This window comes from Engystomops pustulosus, chromosome 8 (assembly GCF_040894005.1).
Source record: "Engystomops pustulosus chromosome 8, aEngPut4.maternal, whole genome shotgun sequence".
NCBI lineage: Eukaryota > Metazoa > Chordata > Amphibia > Anura > Leptodactylidae > Engystomops > Engystomops pustulosus.
This window is the reverse complement of record NC_092418.1, coordinates 98,594,484-98,620,983: the sequence shown is the minus strand read 5'-3', so window position 1 is coordinate 98,620,983 and position 26,500 is coordinate 98,594,484. Positions and strand designations below refer to the sequence as shown.

The 26,500-nt window shown below is 42.4% G+C and overlaps 1 protein-coding gene across 8 annotated transcripts in view; it reads left to right on the top strand.

Moving 5' to 3' along the window:
• PKP4 (plakophilin 4) overlaps positions 1-26,500 on the top strand; it is a 181,670-nt gene that overhangs the window by 89,215 nt on the left and 65,955 nt on the right. For all 8 annotated transcript variants that reach the window (XM_072121960.1, XM_072121963.1, XM_072121964.1 and 5 more), the window contains one exon: positions 21,737-21,771. In XM_072121960.1, coding sequence (XP_071978061.1) covers positions 21,737-21,771 — 35 coding nt within the window. The remainder of the gene's footprint in view (positions 1-21,736; positions 21,772-26,500) is intronic.

The following is a 26,500-nucleotide window of genomic DNA, read 5'->3' as shown; positions in this document are numbered from 1 at the left end:
TCAGTTTTCCTGCGTCTGCAGGAAAATCCAACAAATAATATTTGGAGATTGAAATTTTGTCGATTTCAAAGATATTGTAATAGATGTGGAAAATTTTTCTTCGAATCCTAATCGCGTGCATTCACTCTTAGTTGGCAACAAACCTCCTTTCCTTGGGGCGCACACACCAACTGGTCATGGTTTACAGAACTACAGGCAGTGATGGACACCCTGCATCTAGTTGTTGCTTTTATGGTCATCTCATCAATGCACATAATGTAATATGAAGTTTATAAAAGTAATTTTGGAGACTAGAGTCTGACATTATCCGTCTAATCTCTAGCGAATCCATTCCCCGTAGCCACGTTGGGCCATTCAGTCACATTGAGGCAGCTGACTGTGGAGGAGAGACATCACACAACTCTACTCGTGGCATTTTATCAAAATATATCTTATACTGTATGTACATAAATCTGAATAAATCACTCTCTTTAGGGCCTGTAAATGAAAGCCTCATTGAAATGATAATCCCCCTGCCCGTGGATGCACAGTGTGTGGGAGTGCAGCAGAGACTTGTACCGGGCTCATTGTGACCCGCCAATGCAGCTTTCTAAATGCTCTCTATACTCCCATATGTTTCATTATAGCTTTTTAGATCTCTGCCAACTCTGCAATACTTAAGACCCTCAAGTATAATATTTTCTGTCTTGACCAACTCAGCATTTGCTTTGGATCACTTAGCATCTGCTCAGTCCAGAATGTTGGCAAATATTAATGGCGAGAATTCCCGTCAGTTTGTTACCGACTCATCGAAAAGACTCCACCTGGCAGCTTATCTGCCTTAAGCACAAAGGATCTGTTGAAATCCACTAATCTACCAAGTAAGGCGCAATTCACACCTGTGTTGGTTTGTTCCGTTCCGTTACATTCTTAGTTTTAGTTGAGAGTAAATTAAACTAAAAATGGAAGGTCTTCTGTTCCCCATTGACTTCAAGGGACAGAAGTTTATCTTCCATTGCGCTTCTACTAATAGCGAAAAAAAGACTTGGGCTCCTGTACTGCTATTTGGTAATTAGAACCATCTGAATGCATCTTACCTCTTAGAAGTACTAGTGTAGATAACTCGCCTACTCTCTTATTATGAGATTACTCTGATCATTGTGTCCCAAAGTATACAGCAAAGCTGAGAAGTGACCTGCAGAGTCGGAACGTGTCAGCAAGTTGGGTCTTGGCCAACAAAAACTGCATTATTTCAAGATGTTTTTTGTTATTTGTCGCACAACGTTTTTAAGAAGGTATGGCTGGCTGGTGTAGCGGGCATCAGGTTTGGACACACTGTGTCCCAGGATGGTGTGCTTATACGATTGTGTTTGACAAAGGCCTGCGATAGGCCGAAACGTCACTGATCTAGATCGTTTTCATGTAAATAAAAAGCATCACTTGGCATCATACCTAAAGGAGTGCTTGGATTACTTTATTAAGGATATTCTTTGGGTGGGAACCCTAATCCTTAACAGCACCCGTTTGTCGATGTGCGACAGCACAAATCAGACAAGAATTTATGTTGGGTTCCTTGCCAGGAAAGGGGTTTACCCATAAAAGTAATTTCTCAAATTTCAATCCCCTAGTTAAGTTTACGCAATAAAGATATTTCTTATTTTGCTCAGTTTTATTGCTGTTTTAGCTCCTATCAATCAGCGATGTTCAGAGTGTGTGCCCCCGCTCTTTAAGCAGACACTTCATGATCCCTCTTTGCTATTAGATGCTGTGTGCTGACAATGTGCTTAGATTATCAAAGTACAGGTTTATATACACTTTTATTTGGCTTCTGAACATCCATTAGTATTTGATACCGAGAAAAAGAAAATTCAGACAGATCGGAGATGAAATATGATGAGATCAATGAGATGGCTATAAAACACAATGGGGCAGATTTACATACCCGGTCCGTTCGCGATCCAGCGGCGCGTTCTCTGCGGTGGATTCGGGTCTGGCCGGGATTCACTAAGGTAGTTCCTCTGCCGTCCACCAGGTGGCGCTACTGCGCTGAAAAGCATCGTTCCGCACTGGAATTCACCGAGCCGGCCCAAGTGAAGGTAAGCGCGTCCCAAGCGACACTTTTTTTTGTTTTAAATGCGGCGGTTTTTCCGAATCCGTCGGGTTTTCGCTCGGCCACGCCCCCCGATTTCCGTCACGTGCATGCCAGTGCCGATGCGCCAAAATCCGATCTCGTGCGCCAAAATCCCGGGGCAATACAGGGAAGATTGGCGCAAATCGGAAATATTCGGGTAACACATCGGGAAAACGCAAATCGGGCCCTTAGTAAATGACCCCCAATGACTCTCTCTGCTCTACTATCTCTGCCATAACATACACTGTCTAGTCTCCTGTGCCTCCCTCCACTGGATAAAGATTGTATCTGTCTGTAGCTTGTAGATTTACTCTCCTCACACTGCTGTTTGCCGGCAGGAAGTCTATGGGTGTGTGAGCTCATCTTGGAATGCATGGGTGGGGGCTGCTGCAGAGAGCAGGTCACGGCAGTGTCAGACAGGAGAACAATCTGTCCTGCTCTACCCTAGACTTATGATTTTCGGTCGAATTCCGGGGCAACTGAAAATGTATACACCAGGACAGATAGACCGGTTGGAATTATATCCGCGACATTTTGTATTCTTCTAAACAGTGAATTAGAGAATGTGTGTTATTTTGTTATCCTGAGTATATTTAAGAATCTCGGCTTCGTAGGAATACCCCTTTTAAAGAATCATATTTACCCAATTTTAAACCTTATCTAAAGATCTGGTAACTACATTACAACCTTCAGCACCAGGATCTGGAGGAAACTTTCCTTGTGCAGATAACTCTTTCTGCTCTCATGAATTCTGTAATAAACCTTATAAACAATATGATGTTTTATACAGGAAACGCTAAGTCAGAACCGACCTCAGATCCGGGTTTGCACAATACAGACTTTGTAGTTATTTGCATGTCCTCGCATCCTTATCTTCACATAACATTTGGTGCCAGCATTTGCATAATTTTTGTAAATGTTATACTAATTTACATAGATTTCCAGGACTGAGCTTCTCCTTAGACACTAAGGCTTTCAACAAATGTGTGAGAGTAGAAATCAGAATATTTAGTTGCCTCTGTTTTTGCCCCATTTGCGGGTAGCCCCAACGATTACAGGAATAGACACCCAGAATTCCAGAGAAATGGGACAAGTTCTGAAATAATTGATGGATTGGCAGGTCGGGCAAATGTAATTCCTGGAAAAATCTTTTAATTTTCCAGTCTTGGACAATTCAGGAATTTTTATGTTTTCAGTACTTTCCCTTTAAAACCATGTCCTGGCTTTATGAGGAAGTTACAGAACATTTATTGTGTGGGTTTGGAGGTTACGTAAAGTTCAGAATGTAAGTGTGTCAGCTGACGGCCCCCGCCGCGTGTGGCCCGGGGCCGTTCTCTCTCGCTGGCCGTCTTGTAGTATATCTGTGGCCTGTTTATGTCTTTTATTTTTCTTCTATTGCGCCCTTTATGCCGCTTATGGGTTTACTAGTCGTTGATGATCTTGAACTATTAAACCCTGTATGCGGCACCTGAGCGCTCGCCAACCGTTCTGTGCGATCACAGGAGCATCAATCACTGGTCAGCGTCCGCAGGACTGTATTATGTTTATTATTATTGTACTGTAATTTACTGAATCACAAACCATGATGAAGCCGCTTTTAATTACTCCGGCTCATTGCAATTCTGGCCACATGCATTTCTTCCACAAGTCAATTTCGTCCAGGATGTCGAATATCCAAATAGGAATGTCTCCCATCAGCCGGAATTAAAAATGCATGTCTTAATCGGCGGAAGGCCAGCCTCATGCTTAAGGTGTTTGCTATACACACGTACTCTTCTTAGAGGAGGATTGGAGTTCACTGAAGCATGCTATTAATACTGTGTCAGCAACAGCAGAGGAATGAGGATTTTTATGTATTCTCCCTAGAGGAATCCAACTTAAAGGGGAACACTTTCTACAAAAATGTTTTGATGTCCTGTCATCAAGAACAGGCACCATAAAACACATACACACACAATGACTTTGTGCTGGGCATCCCCAATTATGCACGCCTACAGCGTGCGCTGTCATACTTTTTATACAGTTATTTCAAGACTAATGATAAGTTCCTGAACTATGAGGAAAAGACCCACCTGTAAGTGTTTTTAGTTCAAGTTTTGCCTGAGTGTGATACATTGACTCTTCTCTTCAGAAGTTGATTCATGTCTACTCATCGGCATATAAGGGGAAAAAAACATCTATGCTATGGGGGAGAACTTTTAACTCTTTACCTGCTGGTATTACTAGTGTGAGGGGTAAAATTCTATTGACAGGTCATCTTCAAAATGGCCTCCTCAGAAATTATCTTAGTTTGGGAACTCCTGCCAACATGGCAGCATATTGTTTTTTTTTGGAGAATGTAATACATAGGAGCCACCAGTCCTAACTATCCTAAGCCCAGCGTAAAGATTCCTAAAAGAGTAGTTGAGAGAGTACATGATCTAAAGGGACAGTGCATGACTCTTAAAGGGATATTTTCATGTTTAATAATTACAGGCGATCCCCTACTTAAGGACACCCAACTTACAGACGACCCCTAGTTATAGGCAGACCCCTCTGCCCACTGTGACCTCAGGTGAAGATCTCTAGATGCTTTACTATAGTACCAGACTGCAATGATCAGCTGTAAGGTGTCAGGTGTAATGAAGTTTTATTGATAATCCTTGGTCCAATTACAGCAAAAAATTTTGAAACTCCAATTGTCACTGGGGGAAAAAAATTCTTTGTCTGGATCTACAATTATAAAATATACAGTTTCGACTTGCATACAGATTCAACTTGAGAACAAACCTATGGAGCCTATCTTGTATGTAACCCGGGGACTGCCTGTATTACATATCACAGGGTATATCATAAATACATGATAGAATCATACCACCTATGGGACCCAAACTTGTCACAGCACTCTGTTGACCCCCTACTCGGAGTCATTCAGATCGCAGAATTTGTTGTGTATGCGTGTAACCTCTCTATTCATGTGTATGGGAACTACTATTTCCAGCATACACCTTATCAGAGAGTGGATGTGTATGAATGGCCGCCAGAACGGGTTGAGTGGACCTGACTTGAGACAAGTGTGGGTCTCCGTGGGGCGACCTGAAACTATCATGTATTTATGAATTATCCTGTGTATTAGTCATAGAGATATTCCCATCTTAAAAAAGTTTTAGGTTAAACTTTGCTCTGTCTGAGCTTTGCCAAGACTATCCACAGTCTGGGTACTGAAACTACCCTGAAATCTTACTAAACTGACTCTCTACTATCATTGGTCCTAGACCGAAGCGGACGGCTTGACTCCGCCCTGTTGATAGATCTAAAAATCAGGCAAGTGGGAGTGGTAGAAAATTGTGACTACTTCAGGATTCTGTGGATGTAACATCTTTTAAGTGGAGTTAATTCAGACTCGTGTAGACTTCATTTCATGGATTTACCAGCGATTTATCTGTAACCTGTTTTGTAGTGATAAACCATAAACTTCTCCTTTTACTCTGCATGTTTTGATATTCTAAATCAGACCTTTCCCCTCTTTTCTTTTCATATGTGCTGTTTTTATTGTGACTATTTGTTCTCCTTTTCTCACGTACAATGTCGGCCTAGCCTTGACTAGATTTATGTTTTGCTTTTTATTATATTGTATGATGTATTTTTGTTTGCGTTTCACCTTATTATTGTGTCGGGCTGATGGTTTTTATGCATGAATTATACTCCTTTCTTCTGCTTTCTTAGTTTTGTGTTTTTCTTTATACTCTTTATATTGTAAATTTCAGCTCTGCCGCAAATGGTCTATTAATACCAGTTCTATTATATTTTAATGTTTTTATTGTTAAGAACCTCCTGCATCTTTTGGGTCCCTTCATGTTTAATCATTTTGACCACACAAAGCAGAGGACAAGTTTACATGTGGTCCCTGGAGATCTGTGTAGCAACGCCTTTGCGGATAGTAGCAACCGAACAGTGAAAAATGGATTCCTATTCTAGGTTTTATCTGTCCGAAGTTCACTGGTGTATGTCCTCACACTTCTGTGCTCTTAGCTCTCTGCATTGAGCTGTACCACTGCTCCTCCCCTGTACTCTGAGTAAAAGCTGTAGCAGGAAACTTGTTGAATGATAAATTCAGATGACCTGCAAATAACAGATGAACCACAGACCATATCTGTGCCATGAAGAATATTGGACTTGTTCTATGTATCTGGGGCCTCTGATTGGCTGCAGCAAGTCCTGCGACCACCAACACTTCCCCTTTAACATCAGATCAATTTACGTAAATTTTTTTTTTCCACCCATGCCCTCGTGGGGTTGTGCACTATTCCTGGAAAACTCTCTTGTTGGCCAATCCTGAGGATAAGCCATCAATGTCAATTCCTTGAAAATCCATAGATGAGAGGAGAATCTGGATCCCGCTGTAGAGCAACGATCACGAAGAGAACTGCATCAGCAAAAAGTGTTGTGTTATTACATTGAAAGGAGTCATTTAGGAGAATAACATTGCACTAGTCTCTGGCTTTTGTCTAGAAGTGAGATATCCCCAGATTATTACAGGTACTACTGAAGTATCAGGATCACATCGATCACGTGGAGCAGAGTCGTGCGCGCGCTCTAATCTGCGGTAATGCTTTCTGCTCCCGCGACTGTTAATTAGCATTGCCTGGTGATACAAGTAGCGGGTGCGGAGGGTTTGTGCCGCCACACACGTATAATCATGTAAACAGAATTAAAGAGAAAAATACTGCTCATCTGCGGAGAAATACGTCTCGCTAACAAGTATTTTCCTTCCTCTGTTTAATAACTGCGTGGGTGGCACCGTGATGGGAAGGTTTCATCAGAGCACGGTTCAGAGCAAGACTGGCTTCACACATTTTGCAAATTTTACTGTTTTTTTATTTTTATTTTTGAGGAATAACATGTACATAGAGGCAGAGAGATGGAAACTAATAATTTATCACGTCTTTAATTTTTCAGACTATAAGGCGCCCAAAAAATCCTTTTGATTTTCTCAGAAATCAAAGGTGCGCCTTATATATGAACCCTACTTACAGACAACAGCTGCCTTGAACTGTGCACAGGTCTGCCACCTGCTGGTCATCAATCCTTATAATCCGGTGCGCCTTATATATGAACCTAGACAGTTTAGCAGGCATTTATTGATGGTGCGCCTTATAATCCCGTGTGCCTTATAGTCCGAAAAATACGGTACATAGACATTATGATATACAAGTGTGTTATCGGAGGTAAGCTGGGTTCACATCACGTTATTTCCCAAATGTTGTAAAGAAATGTCAGGAGGATTGGGACGTGTCCTCGCAACATATGGCACAGACCTATCCCACCGTATGCCTATACAATTGGAAACATCGCCCGGGGTCCCCCCTCCCTTCTGAATGCGATGGGTGGAGTGTACAGTGTACATCACCAACAACCGGCAATTGGCTGCTGCCAATAAACTGAGGGAGGGGGGGTGCTAAGCGCATATGTCGCTCAGGCGGAGGCAGCAGGATGAAACCGGGTCCTATCTCCTGCATCCGCTCCCCATAGCAGTCCTCAGCCTATGCTAAGTGCATACGTCGCTCAGGCAGATGCTGCTGGATGAAAAGACAGCTTGTTATGAACAGAACATTTAGTGGCCAGGCGGAGGCAACAACTGTGCCTCCGTCTGCCACTATTTGTCATTGTATATGCTAAGTGTATACTTTGGGTGCTTTCCCGACATATTTAAGCTTAGGGTATACAAATAACGTGATGTGAACCCTACCTAAGTGGCATCATCCTCCCCTACACTGGCAACAAACTCTCCGCCACCTCCGTAGCTATCTAATGGATACCAGTATTTGGTCCACTAGGTTACAATGGCTGTAATATGTAAAAAAAAAAAACACATATTGATAATTCGAAATGTGTCGCAAGATCACATTTCGGCCCGTTCCACACTTGCGAGTGTGATGCAATGAACTCGCATCACACTCGCAACGCATGCTGCCGGGAACGCACGGCCCGAACACTGCACACCGGGAGTGAACTCAGCATATCAGTTCACTTCCGCAGCGTTCGGGCCGTGCGTTCCTGGCAGCATGCGTTGCGAGTGTGATGCGAGTTCATCGCATCACACTCACAAGTGTGGAACGGGCCTTCCTCTTCCTAAGTGTTAGCCTTCGCCTTGTTTCTTGTAACCCCCTCCTGTTATCTTATGTATTTTTAATGGATTGTAAATAAACAATGTGGACGTTTATAAAGAAACTGAATTATCATAATTTTTTTAAATATTTTCATTCCACATTGGTCCATTGTCACTTCCTATTCAATATACAGTGAATAGTCGACAATCAACGTAGCCTAGTAAGTTTTTTTACCAAAACATGGCAATCATTATTTTGGGCAGGTAGAACATAAATACATTTACAGTGAACCAAATCACCCATTGGAGTGAAAGGGTTGATGAAAAAGAATACGTCGTACACTGGAGAATTCTGGGCCTTCCTTCATGATGGAACACTACTACACAGAGGGACTTTTGATTAATTTTGCAGATAAATGTGGGTACTTTGACAGAGCAGATGCAGAGCTGATGGGAAACCATTTTCGGTTCTGATTCCTGAGAAATCACGAATAAAGGCAAAGGACCATTTACTTGTTCGGGTGGCACATTATTGCTACTGCCATGTATCGATATATGACATTGTGCATGGATTTCCTTATCAACAGAGGAAGAATGAGGGACTTTGCAGCCTGTTCCACTCCCTACTATATACAATATCTGGTGCATGATGTCATTCTCAGGAAGGGGACATTCTGATGAAGGGAGAGCTGGACTTCCGTGCTAAATTCTCTGTGACTTGAGAGCTCTCATTTCCATTACTGCAAACATAATTTTCTAGATGACTCCAAATCTGAAAAAAATCTTGATATTTTTTTTTTTATATACAAAGTTGGTGTTATCTGTAGGATAAATTGTATCCCATGTATCGAGCAATATGCAAAAATATATTGCAATATAAAGAAACGTAAAGTTGTCTTATCAGCTCCGCGGCGGCCATAACATAACTGGCTGCAGATGCTGCAGGATCCTGCTTCAATAAAAGGACAATTGTGGGATTTAATGATAAGGAAGCTTGAAAGAGGAAAGATATCAGAATCGTACATTGCCACAGTACATAATAAATTGTGTTTTTTCTAAATAACCGTGACATTTGCAAATGACCTTCAATAGGCGATGAATATGCAAGTAGGGTAACACACGGACACGTTATCTATGTTCATTGCAGCCTATGTTATACCTGATTATTCCCATTCCTTTTTTTGCTATACAGGACATAATGGAGGAAACTTTTTGATACTCGGATACTATACTGGAAGTCTAGTATCTACTTGTATTCACCATGCCCTGCTTAATAATGGTGATCCTTAAAATTGGGAAGCTTTCTGATAGCAGCTCAGTTTGGACCACTTAATGTGTTGGACTTTAGACAAGTGCAGAGTAGGACTAGACAGTTCTCTGCTGTGACAGATTAATCCCTGTGTCCGATGCTGGATGATTAATCTGGGGGAGTAGGAGACTGGCGAATCGTACTATGCACCTCCTATTAGTTGGTCTGGTTTGCTGTGCCACAATATTGAATTTTTTTGCCGCGCAAGCTATTTTTTTTTTTTTTGTCCTTCCTTTTAAAGGAAGCTTCATTGTTTATGTTCAATGGATAGAAATCTGTCCATGGTCATGTGATGGGACACAGGTGCACGGCTCGTTATATCCCTGATCATGTGATGGGACACGGTTGCACGGCTCGTTATATCCCTGATCATGTGATGCCACACAGGTGCACGGCTCGTTATAATCCCTGGTCATGTGATGCCACACAGGTGCACGGCTCGTTATATCCCTGGTTATGGATGTCACACAGGTGCACGGCTCGTTATATCCCTGGTCATGTGATGCCACACAGGTGCACGGCTCGTTATATCCCTGGTCATGTGATGCCACACAGGTGCACGGCTCGTTATATCCCTGGTCATGTGATGCCACACAGGTGCACGGCTCGTTATATCCCTGGTCATGTGATGCCACACAGGTGCATGGCTCGTTATATCCATGGTCATGTGATGCCACACAGGTGCACGGCTCGTTATATCCCTGGTCATGTGATGCCACACAGGTGAAAGGCTCGTTATTTCCCTGGTATTGTGATTGCACACAGGTATACAGCTTATTATCTCAGAGTAATCAGATCTGTGTGTTATAATGAGCCATGCACCTGTGACATCACATGAAGCTTTCTATTGAATGACAGCAAGCGGAGATCTAGAAAACTTGACCGTCAGGTGGGCTGAGCTTGAGTGCCAGTTGACTTGTCTAATAAGAGGTTGAATAGTCGATTACTTGCATTAGTCTGGTATCCGCTTCTATCTCTGTACACATGTACCATGTATCTGCTCTGTGTCCCTGCTGCCACCTCCTACAGTAAATCTATAATAATATAAGAGTAATTCACACTTACTTCTGCGCCCACAAAACCATAAATATCTGCCAGACACAACATTAACAGCAAACAGCGCTCGACTTTTGTATGGAGCGGAGGCCGATGTTGCCTGGAGGTAACGTTTTTGTGAAAGAAAACAAACTTAATAGCGATAACTCAACAAATGGCAGGTGAAGCCTTTCAGATACAATTGCGGCAGCTGCTAATCCCACAGACACTGCCGGCTCCATCCAGCCGGGCACAACGTAATGGAAAAGGAGCTGGTGACGAGTGCCATCCATGATCAGTAATAAGGATTTCCTGGGGCAAACCCTGACGTTTTATTAAGAAAGCCTTATCTAAGGATCTGCGCTCTGAAAAGAAACACTTTTAGCTTTTTTGATTTCCAACTTCTCAATGGGGGAAAAAAAACTCTTGTGCGTTCACTAAAAAAGTGTATGGTGTTGCATAGGCTCTATCTTGCACCAATAATGGCCATTGGGTCACTACTGCTGATTTTTGGGGTGCATCCACACGTTCAGTTTTTCAGATGCAGTTTTTGATACCCAAACCAGGAGTGGAGTGAAAATAGAGGAGCACTTCTTAATGATGAGCCCTCACCCACTATGATCCACACCTGCTTTTGGCCTTGTAAAACTGCATCTGAAAAACTGAACATGTGGCTGCACCCTTATAGTAGTAAGCCTGGCCTGTAGTCTGTACTAGAGGGAGATAAAGGGGTTGTACCAAACTTGCATGTTATACCCTTTCCTCGGCATAGGGCATAACAAGTTGATCAATGAGGGTCCACCTGCTTGGACCCCCTCAAATGGACCCACAGCAATCTGGTGAACAAGGGTCCTGACCTCACTAATGGAGTGGGAGGTGGAGTGTTCATTCTACAGCTTCATTAATTAGTATTGGATTTTTTTTGTAATTGTCTTCTCTTGTAGACCATTACTTGGAGTGCCAGAGACAGCTGAGGGCTTAGCTCAGCAACTTTCAATACAAGTGGTCCCCTACTTACCCGACTTCTAGACGAACCCCTAGTTAAAGACGGACCCGTCTGCCCACTGTGACCTCTGGTGAAGCTCTCTGGTGCTTTATTATAGTCCCCGGCTGATAATCCTTGGTCCCATTACAGTAAAAAATTTAGAAGCTACAATTGTCACTGGGGCAATAACTTTTGTCCTGATCTACAATTATAAAATATACAGTTTCAACTTGCGTACAATTTCAATTTAAGAACAAACCTATGGAACCTATCTTGTATGTAACCCGGGTACTGCCTGTATTTCCATAGTATTGAATGGAGTGGCAGGACATATATCTGACCTGCCGCTCTACACCGTAGTGTGCAGGGAACCCACTGTTCTCTAGATTGCATTGGTCCAATCTCTAAGATTGATCAGATTGTTATCCTCTAACTTGTATATAAAGGGATAATGGACCGATTTGATGCAACCCCTTTAAGGGACTGATGGATACGACCTTGAAACATAATGAGAATCTGGCCCCCATGTGAATGGATTTGCGAGATATGTACTTGGGATAGGGATAGCTTTTGTTAGACGGATGGGACAACATATCTACATAATTTGCCATGATAGTCCATTAGATAGGGCTGGGACCCACATCTATCTATTGAACTTCAGTTCCCTTCAGTAAGAAAACATGTGGTCAAGCATGTACAGCTCTTTTATGGAAGTTTTGAGAATAGCCTAACAAAGAGGCCGGAATCATAAGTGAATTAAGTTGTTCCTATATACAGGGCCACATCTCCACTCACCACAGGGTTGGGTATTCCCTGGTTTTATGGTTTTATTCTGTGAATACACTATTAAAGATTCAGTTCACTTTGACAATGAACCAATGTATATCCCAGCATCTGAAGAAGAGTGAAGGACGAGTGAAGGAGCACATTGCTGGTATACCCTTTAGTTTGAATGATGAAATGCTACAATACCAGGAAAATCCTATGGACAGACCTAGTGCCGTTTTTTGGAGAAATTGCACAATTTCCCTCCAGTTATAAACCTCTAATTTATGTGAGCGGTTCCGTGCAGGTATTTAGTAATGTGTAGGTTCTGTCTTTGCAGCGGAGCGGCTCTATTCGAATTTGAGCAGCGGCCATTGCAGCAGATTGTCCTGCTTATTACTCGATATTCCATTACCATGTACTTATCTATCTGTATCAGCCAAGCAGATGAAATTCCCAGCAACAAATGGCTTTACGAGCCTGGCCTCCGAGAACGGCCAATCAGTTCATCTCATGCGGAATTAGCTTCGTTACACTTCATTATTCATAATGCTGCAAATTTGACTGTCATTTTCCTCTTAGCTTCATTGGCCACCACACAGAGAGATACATTGTGTGAGGATGGTTTAACTTCATTAGCCGCCTTTTAATGGGCTCCATTCACTTTGTTAAGGAACTATCGCTGTCCTGACTCGCGTATCCAATCTGCTTTCGCAGCCGCCCATTATTCCTGATTTACTCGTGAGATTCCAGGTGGAGATAAGCGGCACATTGTATATTTTGCATTTGATGTTTCGGTGGCTGCGCGGGAATAGACGACGCGGCGCACTTTGTATTATGGATTCATGAATGTACCTAATGTCTGATGTGCTTAAAAAGTAACAAATCATCATAATTCTGCATTTAATCTCCTTTACATCGATGCACATCCCCTGGCGGTATGCATTTGCTTTGTTATCTTTATGGTAATTCTTTTAAGTATGGTTTTACACGTTGTTGTAGCAGAAGAACTTTTTTCTACTTTTTAACACACTGTACTCTCACATAAGTATCTTACCGTATTATATTCTACATGAGCATCCTTAAAAATGTCCTGGATTCAGATCTAACCAAGACCTCCCAGGGCAATGGTGGCACTCTGTGCTCTCGGCGTGCACCCATGCCAGCACAGATTTCTCCAGAAAGGACTCGAGGCCTCTTCCTGCAGCCCATGATGTTTTGAAGCAACAAATCACCCCTTGCAGAGCCTAGAGGAGGAGCAAAGAGCTGTGGACGGGGTTGGATTTTTACTCGAGCTCCTAATCCAGGCCCCACCATTCATACTGTTCTTGGGGGCTCTTGAGAGATTCTACAATGACAATTGGTCAATTTTTCCTCCTTCTTTCAACTGTATTGGTGGCCTCAGGATGCCCGTTCGATTCGAAAGGTGTGGAAGAACAGGGAGCAATATGTAACACTTTAAATTGCTTTGTTGTAACTTTACGATAAATGTTGGCACTCGGTCTAGGTCCAGCATCACTGTCATAGTGTTACTCCCCATCGGTTTCCTTTTGGGTTTTTCAAAATCCCCACACACATTTCAAAAATAACAATTTAGAATGCATGTTTTATGAGGGAAAAGTGATGGCAATGATTATAACGGGCTGTTGAATTGGTTGTCACTATTGGTGCAAGAGAAATAATGTGCTGGTCCAGAGGTAGGTAGAATTTCCTTATTGTTTCTCCACCTCAGGCAAACAGTAAGAAAACTTCCAATCATGGATAACAAGCTGATGAGTAATGGTCTGACTGCTGTGACCCCAAGCAATCTGGAGAGCATGGGTCCCGTTCTCACTAATTGGTGGGTCAGTAGGTCGATTCAATAGTTATGGGAGTGTCGTAAATTTCTGGGCTTCCATAATATTGAATAGTACGGCAGAATGCATTCTCATGCTGCCGCTCCACACATTACTTAGACTGGGATCCTGGTGCTTGAGACAGTCGTGTTCCATTCTCATGATCGGATGGGATTCCAGCAGTCGGACCCCTTACCGATCGACTTATTATTCTCCTATACAGTCCATAGAGAATAACCTAAATAGTTTTTAGAACCCCTTCAAGTAGGTTACTCCTATATAGACCGTCTTCTTTGAGGAGTGTTGGATCTGGAAGACCGATTGAAACAGATTAGGAACAATGGCATGACGATAACATGGCAGCGAGACATTGCCTTTTGGGGCCGGATGAAACCAAAAGCCATATAAAATCATACAACATTGCAAAAACTGTGTTGAATGAGCTATGAAGTAATTTTAGTGGTGTCTCTTGCAGTTCTCCGTAAATGTGACCCTCTTCTATCCAAATACGGAAGGCCGTCGCTTCTATTCATGTCCACAATCAAATCACCATTTCGCCCTGGAACAAAATTGTTCGGTTCGGTCTCAGCCAGTGGCTGCAGGGAACTGATGATTAGCAAAGTGATAGTTGAGTGTTCCCTGAGTTCAGACACAAGCGAGGAAGCGGCCACCCCAAGCGTTGCTTTATTAATAACATTATTCATTCTCTGCATCGAGCGGCCGGTGAATACAATGGCTTAATGACTCAAGCCACAGTAAACTGCAGGAGGACACTCCCATAACAAACAGAAATTAAATTATATCTTTTCATGAGAAATGGGGATTAAAGACAGGTTGCAAAAGCTCATCACACCTACATTTCAAATATGCCTTTCTGCTTTCTCTAAGCATTTACATTACAATACAATTGTGTTTTAGCTTATCTTTGGGGGTTGAGCTTTTGTTTGGATGTATTTCATAAAACATGTGACTTATCTGTGCTGCTCACTCCTCAGCCCCCATTTTGTGCTCCTGTTCAGCTCCTACCTCCTGCTCCTTTAGAGCTCACATGAACTGACATCAGTGGGGGAAAATGAGGTCCTTGATGACAGGTTCCCTTTACAGCAACCTGTTTTTTTTATAGATAGATTTAGTCTAGTGGTCAAACTCCGAGTACATCCATCAGAGCATAGAGCATAGAGATAGTGGTCTCTAGAATGGAATTGGCAGAATTTTTTAAGAGGATCTGCCATCTCTCCTGTACTTTTCTATTCTTCTGTTGTTTTTCTTGCAAATTTATCAAAAAATTGACAGCTGGGTTTTATTATTCGTTATTTAGTCTGATCTCACACTGTCGGCGCTCCTTGGGGGATAGTGTGTAGGGAAATCCCACCATGACCTTACACTCAGTGGAAAGAATAGTTAACTGGCTGTTCTTTACAATAGCAGGCATGACTTCACTGCCCATGTAGAATCCAGGTAATGGAACTAAACTACTGAGCATGTGCGACCACTGTTGGTTCCACATATTGGGTGGATGTTCAAAGAGGTAATGTTTAGGACAGGAGGGGTTGTTTTAAGAAATATGATAAAGCAGTAGCTCTAAATTTTAATATGTCTGAACATTTTATGTTAGGAAAAATGTAAGGATTAGAGAGTATGTGAGCTTCAATGAAATCGCTAGTGCCCTCGCCAATCACAGAAGTTTGAAGGACCCCGGTTGCCCTATCTTACCGCATTGTAACCACAGGTTAAAGCGTTCCGGCTGAATAAATCGGTGCCGGAGCTCATTTTGTCACATCGCCAAACCCTTCATTAATATTGCATTTGTTTAATTAAAGTCTCTTTATTATAATCCACATTGCTTTTGCATAGTTAAAAAAAATGAGGTGGCAAAAATGTCATTGAGCAAGTGACATCTGTCGCCGGGCACTTTACATTGGGCCTGGTGGAAAAGCTACTGAGGCGGGGGTGCTGTAAAGCAGATGTGCTACACTTGTTCTCCGCGCTCCCGCTTTACAATCCATTATTTCCTTGATGTGCTGCTGGGGATGTCTTTGTCCCATGGGTGACACCGTAGTGACGTTTTCTCAGATGCTCAGAGTTCACTTTACAGATAAAACTTTCAGAAGCAGAAAATGGCTGCGTTAAGTTGCCATCTGGACCTCTGTTCTTAAGCTGTGTCTAATTGATGCAGAATTTGTACTTTTGACCCCTCTATTTGTCCATCTTTGAATTTATGCTCCTGTTCCTCTAAAATTTGTAAAAAATCCTAATAAAATTCAAACATCAATGTGATAACTCGTATAAAACCACCTCATTGATGGCCATTTTTCGTAATGCGATTGTGTAGTTTGAGCCCCGTTTTCTCCAAGCTGCTCAAGGTTTTAACAGCTGATCCTCCTTAAGAAATATCAGCGTATTGGGTCTGATAATTGCTCCAAGATTATTAAAGGGTTTGTACCGAATTTTAAAAACATGGAATCTAGTAGAACATTGGCACCAAAGTTCAGAGGAAACTGCTCTTTCTCCACTTTGCTCCTCTGACTCCTCTCCCATCTTTATGTCTTGACTTTAAATCTAAAATGTTCTAAATTATATAATATCATACAGCTAGTGTCAGGAAACCGTGTGGAAATGCAGGAGTGGACCAGTGAGGACTACTCACTCGCTGTTACCAAGCCCCGTGCACCAATCAAGCTTCTACGAGGTACGATCTGTGACTGTCAGCAGGTTGCGGACCACAACTCGAGTGCTGACAGGCCACATGCAGCCGGCCGATGAGAGTTGTGCACCCTCTTCTCATTTGCTTTTCTGAGATGTGTGCTACACTTTATGTACATGCTCAGTCATGAAGTTCCACGGCTACAGATCAGAGGAAAAAGGCACTGGGAAGGAATACCCACTTATGCCAGAACTGCTATTGTTACCAGAAAATGGGATTGGGGAGTTGGAGTCAGAGTTGGGGAAATGGAGGAGTTAGAGTCGGAAATTTGTAGACCCAGACTCCAGACTCCACAGCCCGCTTCCAAGCCTCTATATGCCGGTTGTCTCAGAAATGATGGGTGTAGACCTAGCTGCTGCGACTCTTTTCCTGCCCCCTTCCCTCTTCTATGTAACCTTTTATCCTTGGGAAGCTTTTCTTATTAACAAAACTTACCAAATGCAAATTGACTTCTGGAGTTCTCTCAATGCCACCAGTTAGTAAAATCTGAGATTGTGGAGATGACTGATCTCTGCCAGTCTCGCTGTGTGATTGTCACATCATCTGGAATAAGCTGCTTTCACTTAAGGCTATGGGGGAGAAGGAAAATAAAATCAATTTTTCTATATTCAACGAAAGATAGGAATCTCTCTCCTTCTGTTCTGAAGATGCCAAAAGGAAATTGAGGAACGGCTGATTTTGTCTGCTTCCGTGCCCGGGCTTAGCCGTCCCTGACATTACATGAAACCATTTTCCGAAGCTTACGGAGAGTCTGGACATGTTTTACACTTTGCTTTGCTTTTGTAAGATGAATTCCCAAGGAGAAGCTTCGGCTTTGATTCTTACAAGACTGTAACCTTGTCACACACTTTGCCTTGGTTTTTCTGCAATGGGAATGTTAACATATGAATGTGTAATAAGTCGACTAAGTGTTTGCGATGTTGGAGCTTGCTCACTCGCAGAACTGACTGTTCAGTACAGAAGCCATTGTGTCTTCTGTGTAACAAGCTTTTTATTATATTTTATAGCTGGAAGGGATTTTGTACTTGTAAAGCATATCTGCTTAAAGGCAGGGGAGCTGCTTTATTTTAGGTGATGGGCGATACTGTACAGCATCATCTCAGGTCCTGCAACATCTGCAGCATGTACCCGATGTATGTAGCTGATCACATGAAATCGCAGCGGCCTCAATGGAGGATGGGGAGAAGTAGAATTCCGTGTGATTTCATGTAATTGGTTATATGCATGGTGTACAGTTTGCTATTGCACCAGATAAAGCACCTGTGATAAGGTCACTATGGTCACATGGGGAGGGAGAGATGGGAGGGGCTGCTGATCAGGATAACCCTTCTCTGATACCAGGGAATATAAGATAAGTTGATTCTTGTGGGTGTAAGGGAAATAATTATTAGCTAAAAGAAGGGACTCTGTTAGGACTTTATAGGAACCTGCCCTTAGCTGTATATGTGAAAATGTGGTTTTCTTTAAGGGGGAAGTAAAGTGTCTACTACTGTGGCGGCTCCTGGAAGCTGTGGAATATATTTGGTAACTAGTTTCCTATCTGCTGTTCAGCTCATTTTTTGTTCTGTTGTTCCTTTAAACAAGCACCAAGTTTCCTCTTTACATTACTGAGCAGCTGTTCCGCTTCTTCCTGGGTAATTTGCCTACCGAGGCCACTGTTCTGTAGCGCTCTGTGGCAGAAATGGTAACGGCGCTATTGTTATCAGGCATTTCAGCAGCTTGCTTTGCCGTTTAACATGTAAAAAAGTTGAGAAATTGATTTACATTTTATTTTCCATAGTGTGTTTGGAAGTTAATGTTTCCCCTATAACGCAGAGTTTTCCAGAGAACAGAACGTTCACTTCCGCCATTATTATTTATAGAATGTGTATAGATGCGGTACAGCCGATCAATAATACATCATTACTAAAATAAACCTACACCCACTCTCCTTCCTCGTTCCCAGGGAGGTGAGGTACTCGCCAGTACCTTCTCCTTGAGCAGCGCTAAGCAATGCTGTCACTTGGATTGATGCAGGAGGTAAGCGTTTATCAGTAATGAGGTCACCTCTGTTTAGTGCCCCCTGTAAGTAAGAAAACAGAAGCCGGTTTACGATCAATGTCCTTCTTTCCTTTATGCTCTCCTGCTCAGATCCACATATTGGCTATTGCGGCGCATAGGGGAAGGGCTGTATAAAGCTGCGGAATCCGCAACACTAACATTGTAATTTAATAGAAGAGGCCGGAGCTGATATGATTCTACGATTCCGCTGGATATTTTCTGATTTCCTGAAATCGCAATGGTTTACGCTGCTCCAATGCAGATGAGCAGAAGGCAAGGTTACATTACTGCAACATATTGGTTGAAAAATATTTTAATAAATGTTGATATTCCCTTTTAAACTTCCTTCTAAAAATGGCTTCACTCTCGTACATTGGTTGTGTCTGGTATGACAATAAACTAATACCTACCAAAACTCTTTGACATAAATGACTTGTTTCTGAAAGTTGTAAGGTGTTTTTTGCCGCCCCCCCCTGCCCCCAATTTTTCACCAACTTTGCCAACCCCGATTTTTATTCTAAGTATTCTTCCATAGTTGGAATTTTCACTCTTCCCCTCTATTCCTGGGTAATTAACCCCATAATTTCCTCCGTTCAACTACCAAGCCATGGTTGGGGAAGTAGCAGTTCAGTACATGTGGTGGGGGCAAACCAAAATTGGATGAATTGGGTTCTGTTACCAAATAAGTATGTAGAAAATAGAAACATTTTGTTTTAGGAACTTTTTCCTCAGATGCTGATTTGCTACATAGAGTAGGCAAGAATTGATATCCACTGTGTCACATATGGAGACGTAAGTGTACTTTGGAGTCTACAGCTTCCATATCTCATCTTAAGTCTATAAAATTTCCTCTATGCAGACTACTTTGATCCCTTCTTCATTCATTTTTAGACAAAAGAAGCCTAAGCAGGATTTTCGGATGGCTGATGAGCCGTGGCACAGTCTCCATCTGTTTAAAGTGGAGATTGGAGAAGCTTTAACGCTGATCTTTAAGAACCCTTGCGCCTCTTGATTGCCGTCTATAAACCTATACGTCCCTATAGATGTCTTTTAAGCTTGCGACTTGTGAAAATTCCATTAAAACAATTTCCCTAAGAAAGTGATCCCGCTTGCTGCACCCACGTATTGGTTATGAAGTCAGCCTGGCTGCCAAGGTGTCATTTACGGACTGAAGAATCACCCAAGTGTCAGTCGGTGAGCGCGGCAGACACTGACATCCATTGTATCCCGCTTTAATGTGTAATCTCTGTGAGGAAGTAACTTGGTGACTGGAATTTTTATGGATGGATCAGTATCTTTTCATTCCTTTGCAGACAGAGATCTTTTATATGGGGAGGGGGTAAATATCTCTCCTCCGAGAGCCTCAGTTCTGCCGCTCAATGTTTTCGAGTCTCCTCATCTACTGCTTGTGCATTTCTGGGTGCGGAGTGCAGCGGCTCTGCAAATCGGAGGCTTTCATCTGCCAATATAAAGAGCGTCAGCACTTTACAATGAGTGAAGAGGCAAATGCTGCTGAAATCTGCTGCCATGGCACATATATAGGAGCTCTGTCTATGTACAGAGAACTTTGTAGCTTTACACATAAGCTCTATAAAATGAAAACATTGAAATATAAGGAATTTCCCCAAAACTAGGATTTCTAGGATTCCCTATTTTTATATTCGGTAGCAATCCCATTCCTGGGACTATAGTGACTGCATTCCCCATATAATCTACAGTGGCTGTTCCTAGGGTTAGAGGACACCCTGTACTATTCAGTTAAATCAGTACCACATGCATTCTCTTATAACATCTGACATCATTGTTCCAAAAGGCTCCTCCAAGCACTAAAGCCCTTTCACAAAGGTAATGGATGGTGATATTTGGAGTCAAACCCCACAATCATGCAGGTCCTCTATATTTAAGTCCCAGAAAACCCCTTTGAAGGGGTTGTCCCAAGTTTGTGCTTATCCTGTGGGTTGGAGAGAACAATCCGATCGTTGAGGGTCAGGAGAATGGACTTTCACTATTCCTGAGAACAGGGGGCCACGTTCTCACTAATTAAAGGAAGTGGCAGGACGCTCATGTGTCCTGCCTCTCCGTTCGGTCATAGCGGAAAGTTAGAAATTGCCATGCATAATGTTCGGCCATCTCTTTCATTCACCTCACTGTCTGTAAGAGTGTCTGGATAGCCTGTTGCTGTCCTCACCCATTGCCAGTGCTACCTTACTATTGAATTGAGCAGCGCAAGGTTCGACCTAATGTGTGATTTGTGTGATTTTTTTCCGATGATTCCGATAATGTTCCTTTTGTAGAGATCTAGCTGTCATAAGTCCCCAGGCAGTGCTCCTTGGGAAAATGTATTCATATTAGTCTTCCTCCAGAAAGTAGAAAACTGACTTAATTATGCTGCCGGTAACTATAATATATGTCACTGCTCGACCCTTAAAAGAGCTTTGAAACGTGACTAGAGGTTTTAACCAGGGTCTCCTCTGCAGAAATCTCTTCTTATTACTCACGAGTCCAGTAATCCTGATGTGTATTGATGAGTCGCAAAAAGTTGTTAACTGAAGAGTGGACCTTTGTGTGATCGGTGGTGGTGCGACCTCAGCCAATGAGCTCGGCTCAATCCGTAGTCTGAGACACCCGATGGCTGCATTGTCGTACATCACCCACACAATTCCTAAGCCTAACAATAACCTATCCTACGGTCATAAATCCCCTTTAAACAAACATGGAACATTTTCATCCACTTCTAACCTTTTCAATGTGTGTTTTTTGTTCTTGAGTCCCAGTGTTTCTAGAACCTCCTACAATGCTCCTATGAGGCCTGTACATGGTAGTTCGACTGTTCATTAAGTCTCTTTTTCTCTTCTTCTGTTTCAGCTCTACCGAGAAGTCATTTCCTTGGAGATCAGCAGGTAAGGAAAAACTAATCCCGTAATGTCTAGAAGTTCATTCCTTATATTTCATTATTCAGCTTGGAGGATAAAGAAACTATGGCACGCCAAAGGGTCTGGGAAGTAATTATCGGCCTTGTATGTTAGGGTGTGTTTAGTGTGTGTTATGTGCGTGTTGTAATCCTTATAATGACTGTGCAAAGTGAGGAAACTTTCCCTGCTACTCCTCCATATTACGTAATCTTCTCAACTTTCACTGAATTCTTCTTTAATTAGTCACTGAATTTTAAGGCAGAAAAGTGAGAAGAACCTTTTGAACTTTATTTCTTAAAAAAAAAAAAAAAATTCTCTCCAGTCTGGATGTAATTCCACTGATCAGTGTCTGGACGCAGTATCATTAGTGCTGGTTTTATGGAGATAAGGGAAGCCTTACCCCATCTCCTCACTGACACCGCTAACCCTACTGAAGAGAATTCTCAAGGGAGGGGTGAGGATGTGGTGAGGGAGACTTTGTGTGACTCAGCTCTGCTACATAAATGACTACTCCCTTAGGAAGGTGGGGGTTAAAGAGAACCCGTCATGCAAAATAACCCTCCTAAATTAAATATATTTTTATAAACTGCCATTAGAGAGCATTGCCTCTATCCCTTCATTGTCCCTCTACATGCCTGTAAACCTAAGCAATGAGGTCCTAAAGCTGTATGCAAATGACCTGTGAAATGTCCAATGAAGCATTAGCATATTCAAGCTGTCCACCTTATTCATGAGTGGGAGGTACAGCCACACCCCCAGTGCATGACTGACAGCCTGTGTAATGATGTGAGGCTGTATAATGATGTGCTTCCTGGTGCTGGTGGCCACGCCCCCTGCAGCCTGTGTGTGCATGTGTGTGTATAGGAGAGATACAGCAGCTCCAGGCAGCCATGTTACAGCAGAACATGTCAGATTCATGTGTAGCTGATGTCTGTGTCTCTCACCTGTATATTAGGAGGATGCAGCATGTCAGCAGATGCAGCACACACTAGCCATGCTTTACTATACATTACACACAGACCTGAGCAGGGGGAGGAGAGGGGAGGGGTAACAGGAGTGACATCACTGCCTCTGACCATGTGACCAGCCTCATTTACATAATAAAGATGATTTTACAATGATTAATGTATGAAATAACTAGATAAAGGCTGGGATGGATCCTTGTGAGCTGCTCCAACAGGTAGAGGTGACAGGACTAGTGGCAGAGACCTGATGACAGGTGTCCTTTAAGTGTGACGCTGGCTATGTAAAGCGATAGCTAACTTTCTCCTCACCCCTCCCTAAGGATTTCTCTTCAGCTGGGTTAGCATGTCCGCGTCAGTGAAGATAGCAGCTTGATTGTATCTTTAGCATCTCCCCTCCTCCATAACTGGAACAGAGGTCTTTTTTAAGAAGAATGGTGGCATCAGTGGAACATCAGTCTAAGAAACTTGCTTTGTGCGCTGGTGACAGTGTTCAGTCCATTGATACGAGATTTTGTCCAGGAAATCCCTTCATGGCACTGAGCGAGTTTCTTGTATTGAGCTCTCTCACGGGACACAGGTTACCACATGCACCCATGCATATACAGAACAACTTGATGGTATTACCAGAAAATGTATTCCATGCAAACATTGTACAAAATCAGAGAACTTGACAATTGCTGTCATGTTCAGATTTCATTACTTCCTCTTCAGAATTAACTGTACTTTCTCATGGGAATTTCACTTCGCATATTCTAAATATAGATGGTCAAATGTGTCCGTGACGTGACAGATTACCCATTTATTTATATCATGAATGTTTTTTTTGCAAATTCATTTGGTCATTTAAAGGTTCTCCACCTTTGACCATCACTTGAGGTTCCTTGACAAGTGATTTCAAGGCGTCCTCTCTACTGGGACCCCCTGCAATAGGCTGTTTTGTTCTTTGGAGAAACTTGGTAATTGTTAGGTCTTCAGTATTTGATCTTGGAGTCTAATTCTTGGGATCCCACTGGACCCAAAGGCTTAGACCAGGAGCAGACACCAGACTCCCTAAGCCCATCTTGCCTGGCTACGCCGCCTTACCTGTGAAGTTGCCCCCACGAGGGACAAGGACACTTGCTGGATGAACCCAATGATCCCCTGACGAGCCCCATAGGGCGAAACAAGCCTTGTCGGGATTCAGGTTTTCATACTCCTTTCAGGACTTGCATCCCACAACGCAGGAGCCAAAAACCTATTTTCGGCACCTCTGTGTTAACATTAAGACCAGAACCTGACTCCACCTGCCAACTAGGTCTATAACAGGGCCAGTCATTGCAGGGTCAGGTTCCAGTCGGGCCTATGGTTAAATAGGACCATAGTCCCGAGGCTAGGCTATCAGGGTATACTAGATTTGCGTCTAAAACTAGGGTGTAATAGGGACTTTCTTTGTGACTACAGTGTCATTTAAAACCCTAACCCATACGGACATAACGCTTATCTTCTTACCCTCCACCTTTCGTTCTCTGTGCACTCCTTTTGGATCATCGATCCACCCCACTGTGACCAGTTACCACCTTACTACTGACTCTGGGGTAGCCTTATGCTGCAACACTATATCCTAAGGAGTCCCACGGAGCCCATACTCGGAAGGTATTGAGATGTACGCAGTCCCGGAGGTGAGCCCATCCTTTCATCATATATTATAACTCTCAGGCCGCCCCGAGCCTTCTCTCACACCCCTCTTGATCCATCTTATTTTTTAGATCGATCACTGATGCCGAGGACTTGAACATGCAATGCAAAAGTTCCGAACACACAATTTGTTGTAAATAGCTGTAAATAAACAAGCACTATCATACTTTCAAATCATGAGTTGTATTTTTCTTCATTAACTTTCACGTGATTACTTGAGGGCTATCTCAGTAGACCCCCTGAGAAACCCAAGACATACTTTTTATATTAAGATCCAACCCTGTTGGTAGCTGTAGACTACGGCGTAAGTAACATCTTTGCATTACAAAAACTTGGTTCTAAGATAAAAATCATGCTGAACATGTTCAATTCATAAGGATAGGCTTTTCCTCTAGAAATACTTATCACTCCCTCAACAGTGCCTTGCAACCTATAGTAGAGGTTCAAGAGACCTTTCCTAAACACCATTTGTCTAATCTGTAATATTGTACAGTATCTGACACAAAGGAGCCCAATTAATTTAGCTTGATCCCATTTATTAAAGGAACACATTTTGTCAGCATGTTACAAATTAATTTACTTTCTTCAAAAGAAAAAAAAAATTCAGATGTTTCTTAAAAATTAGTAATTAACTGTGCCGCAGTGAAATGTCAGTGTAACATTTACAGTCTGACTACCTTCATGATCTGGAAAATTTTAATTGTTCTCATTAAAGTTTACATGAGATTTCAGGATTTCTGCCCCAGATTTGCCCAGTTGCTAAATTGTGCGGTTTGTTTTTTATCAACGTCATAAAAACATGTTTACATGTGTGGGTCCAACTTAAAGGGAAAGTGCTTGTTTTTGATGTAGTCTGTTTTACAGACGGTTCTCCTGGTAACCCCCCGGAATATCCCTTTAATACCTGTCCATGGCTGACTTTACTGAAATAGCGGGTATTATAAAGCCGAGGTCATCATCTGGCCACTCCCCGAAAATTCGGCCACACTAGTTTTCTAATCTATGCAGAGGCGGGCGTGTAGCTATACGCTATAGTTCTGTGATTTAGCATGTGCCACGCAGAAGCCTCTCACACCAGCAGTTTATATTGGGTTTGACTGATGTGCCAGCTTCATCCCCCCTCTGCGGATGAGTCACTGTATTTGTTTTTTACTTTTATGTCAAAATTCAAAAAAAAAAAAAAATTTTTTTTAAATTTAAAGCTTTTAACACTTTGAATTTTTCAGTGTGTGATTTATTACTTTTACAGCTTTTTAAAAAAAATTTAACGTACTATGTGAAACTTAGACCTATGGTCATTTATAAGAACTGACGTTTTTTGTCTCATTATTTTATTTCTTGTTTTCTTGTACACACTGCAGTGTGGATTGCATTATACTTGCACTGATTTTTAGACTGGTATTGGCTTAAAGAGGGTTTCCAGGGGCAGCTAAAAAGGGTTTTTTTTTTTTGCCTTGTTCTGATTCTCTGCTTCTTTTCTTTGGAGCCTGCACCCTGCCAAGGGGTTACAGTACCCGTTTTGGCCAAGAAGTCACGAGTGAGGAACTTTAAAGTTATCTACCATCAACATCCATCATGATAAACCAGGGACACTTACTCATATATCCAGGCACCGTGACTGTGATCTTCTTATATTTTTTTCCCATGGCCTCCTTCCTTCTATAATCAACTTTTGAAACTATGTTAATGAGCCTGGAGGTGTTACCAGAGCCGCTGTGTGCTGCATCTTCACAGGCTTTCACCGCTTCTCCCTCTACTCCCTCATTACTGCCCCTCCCTCTGTCTGATGTGCTCTCACTGCAGTTCGAGCACACAGGAGGGGGGAAGTGCTCCACAGTTTAACATCCTGTAAAGCTACAATACAGAGGTGCTTTGTTAGCCACAGGAGCTCTTTGGTCTCATTAGCATGATTTTTTAAAATTAATTTTGGCAGAAAGAAGGGCATGGATAACAAATAAAAGAAGATTACCACAGTCACAGTGCCAGGATCTATGGGTAAGGTCTCATTCACAGAGCCGTCAAATTTGTGGCCGCATATACGTCCCCATGGACGGCAATGGCGGTGGTCCGGTCTGTAT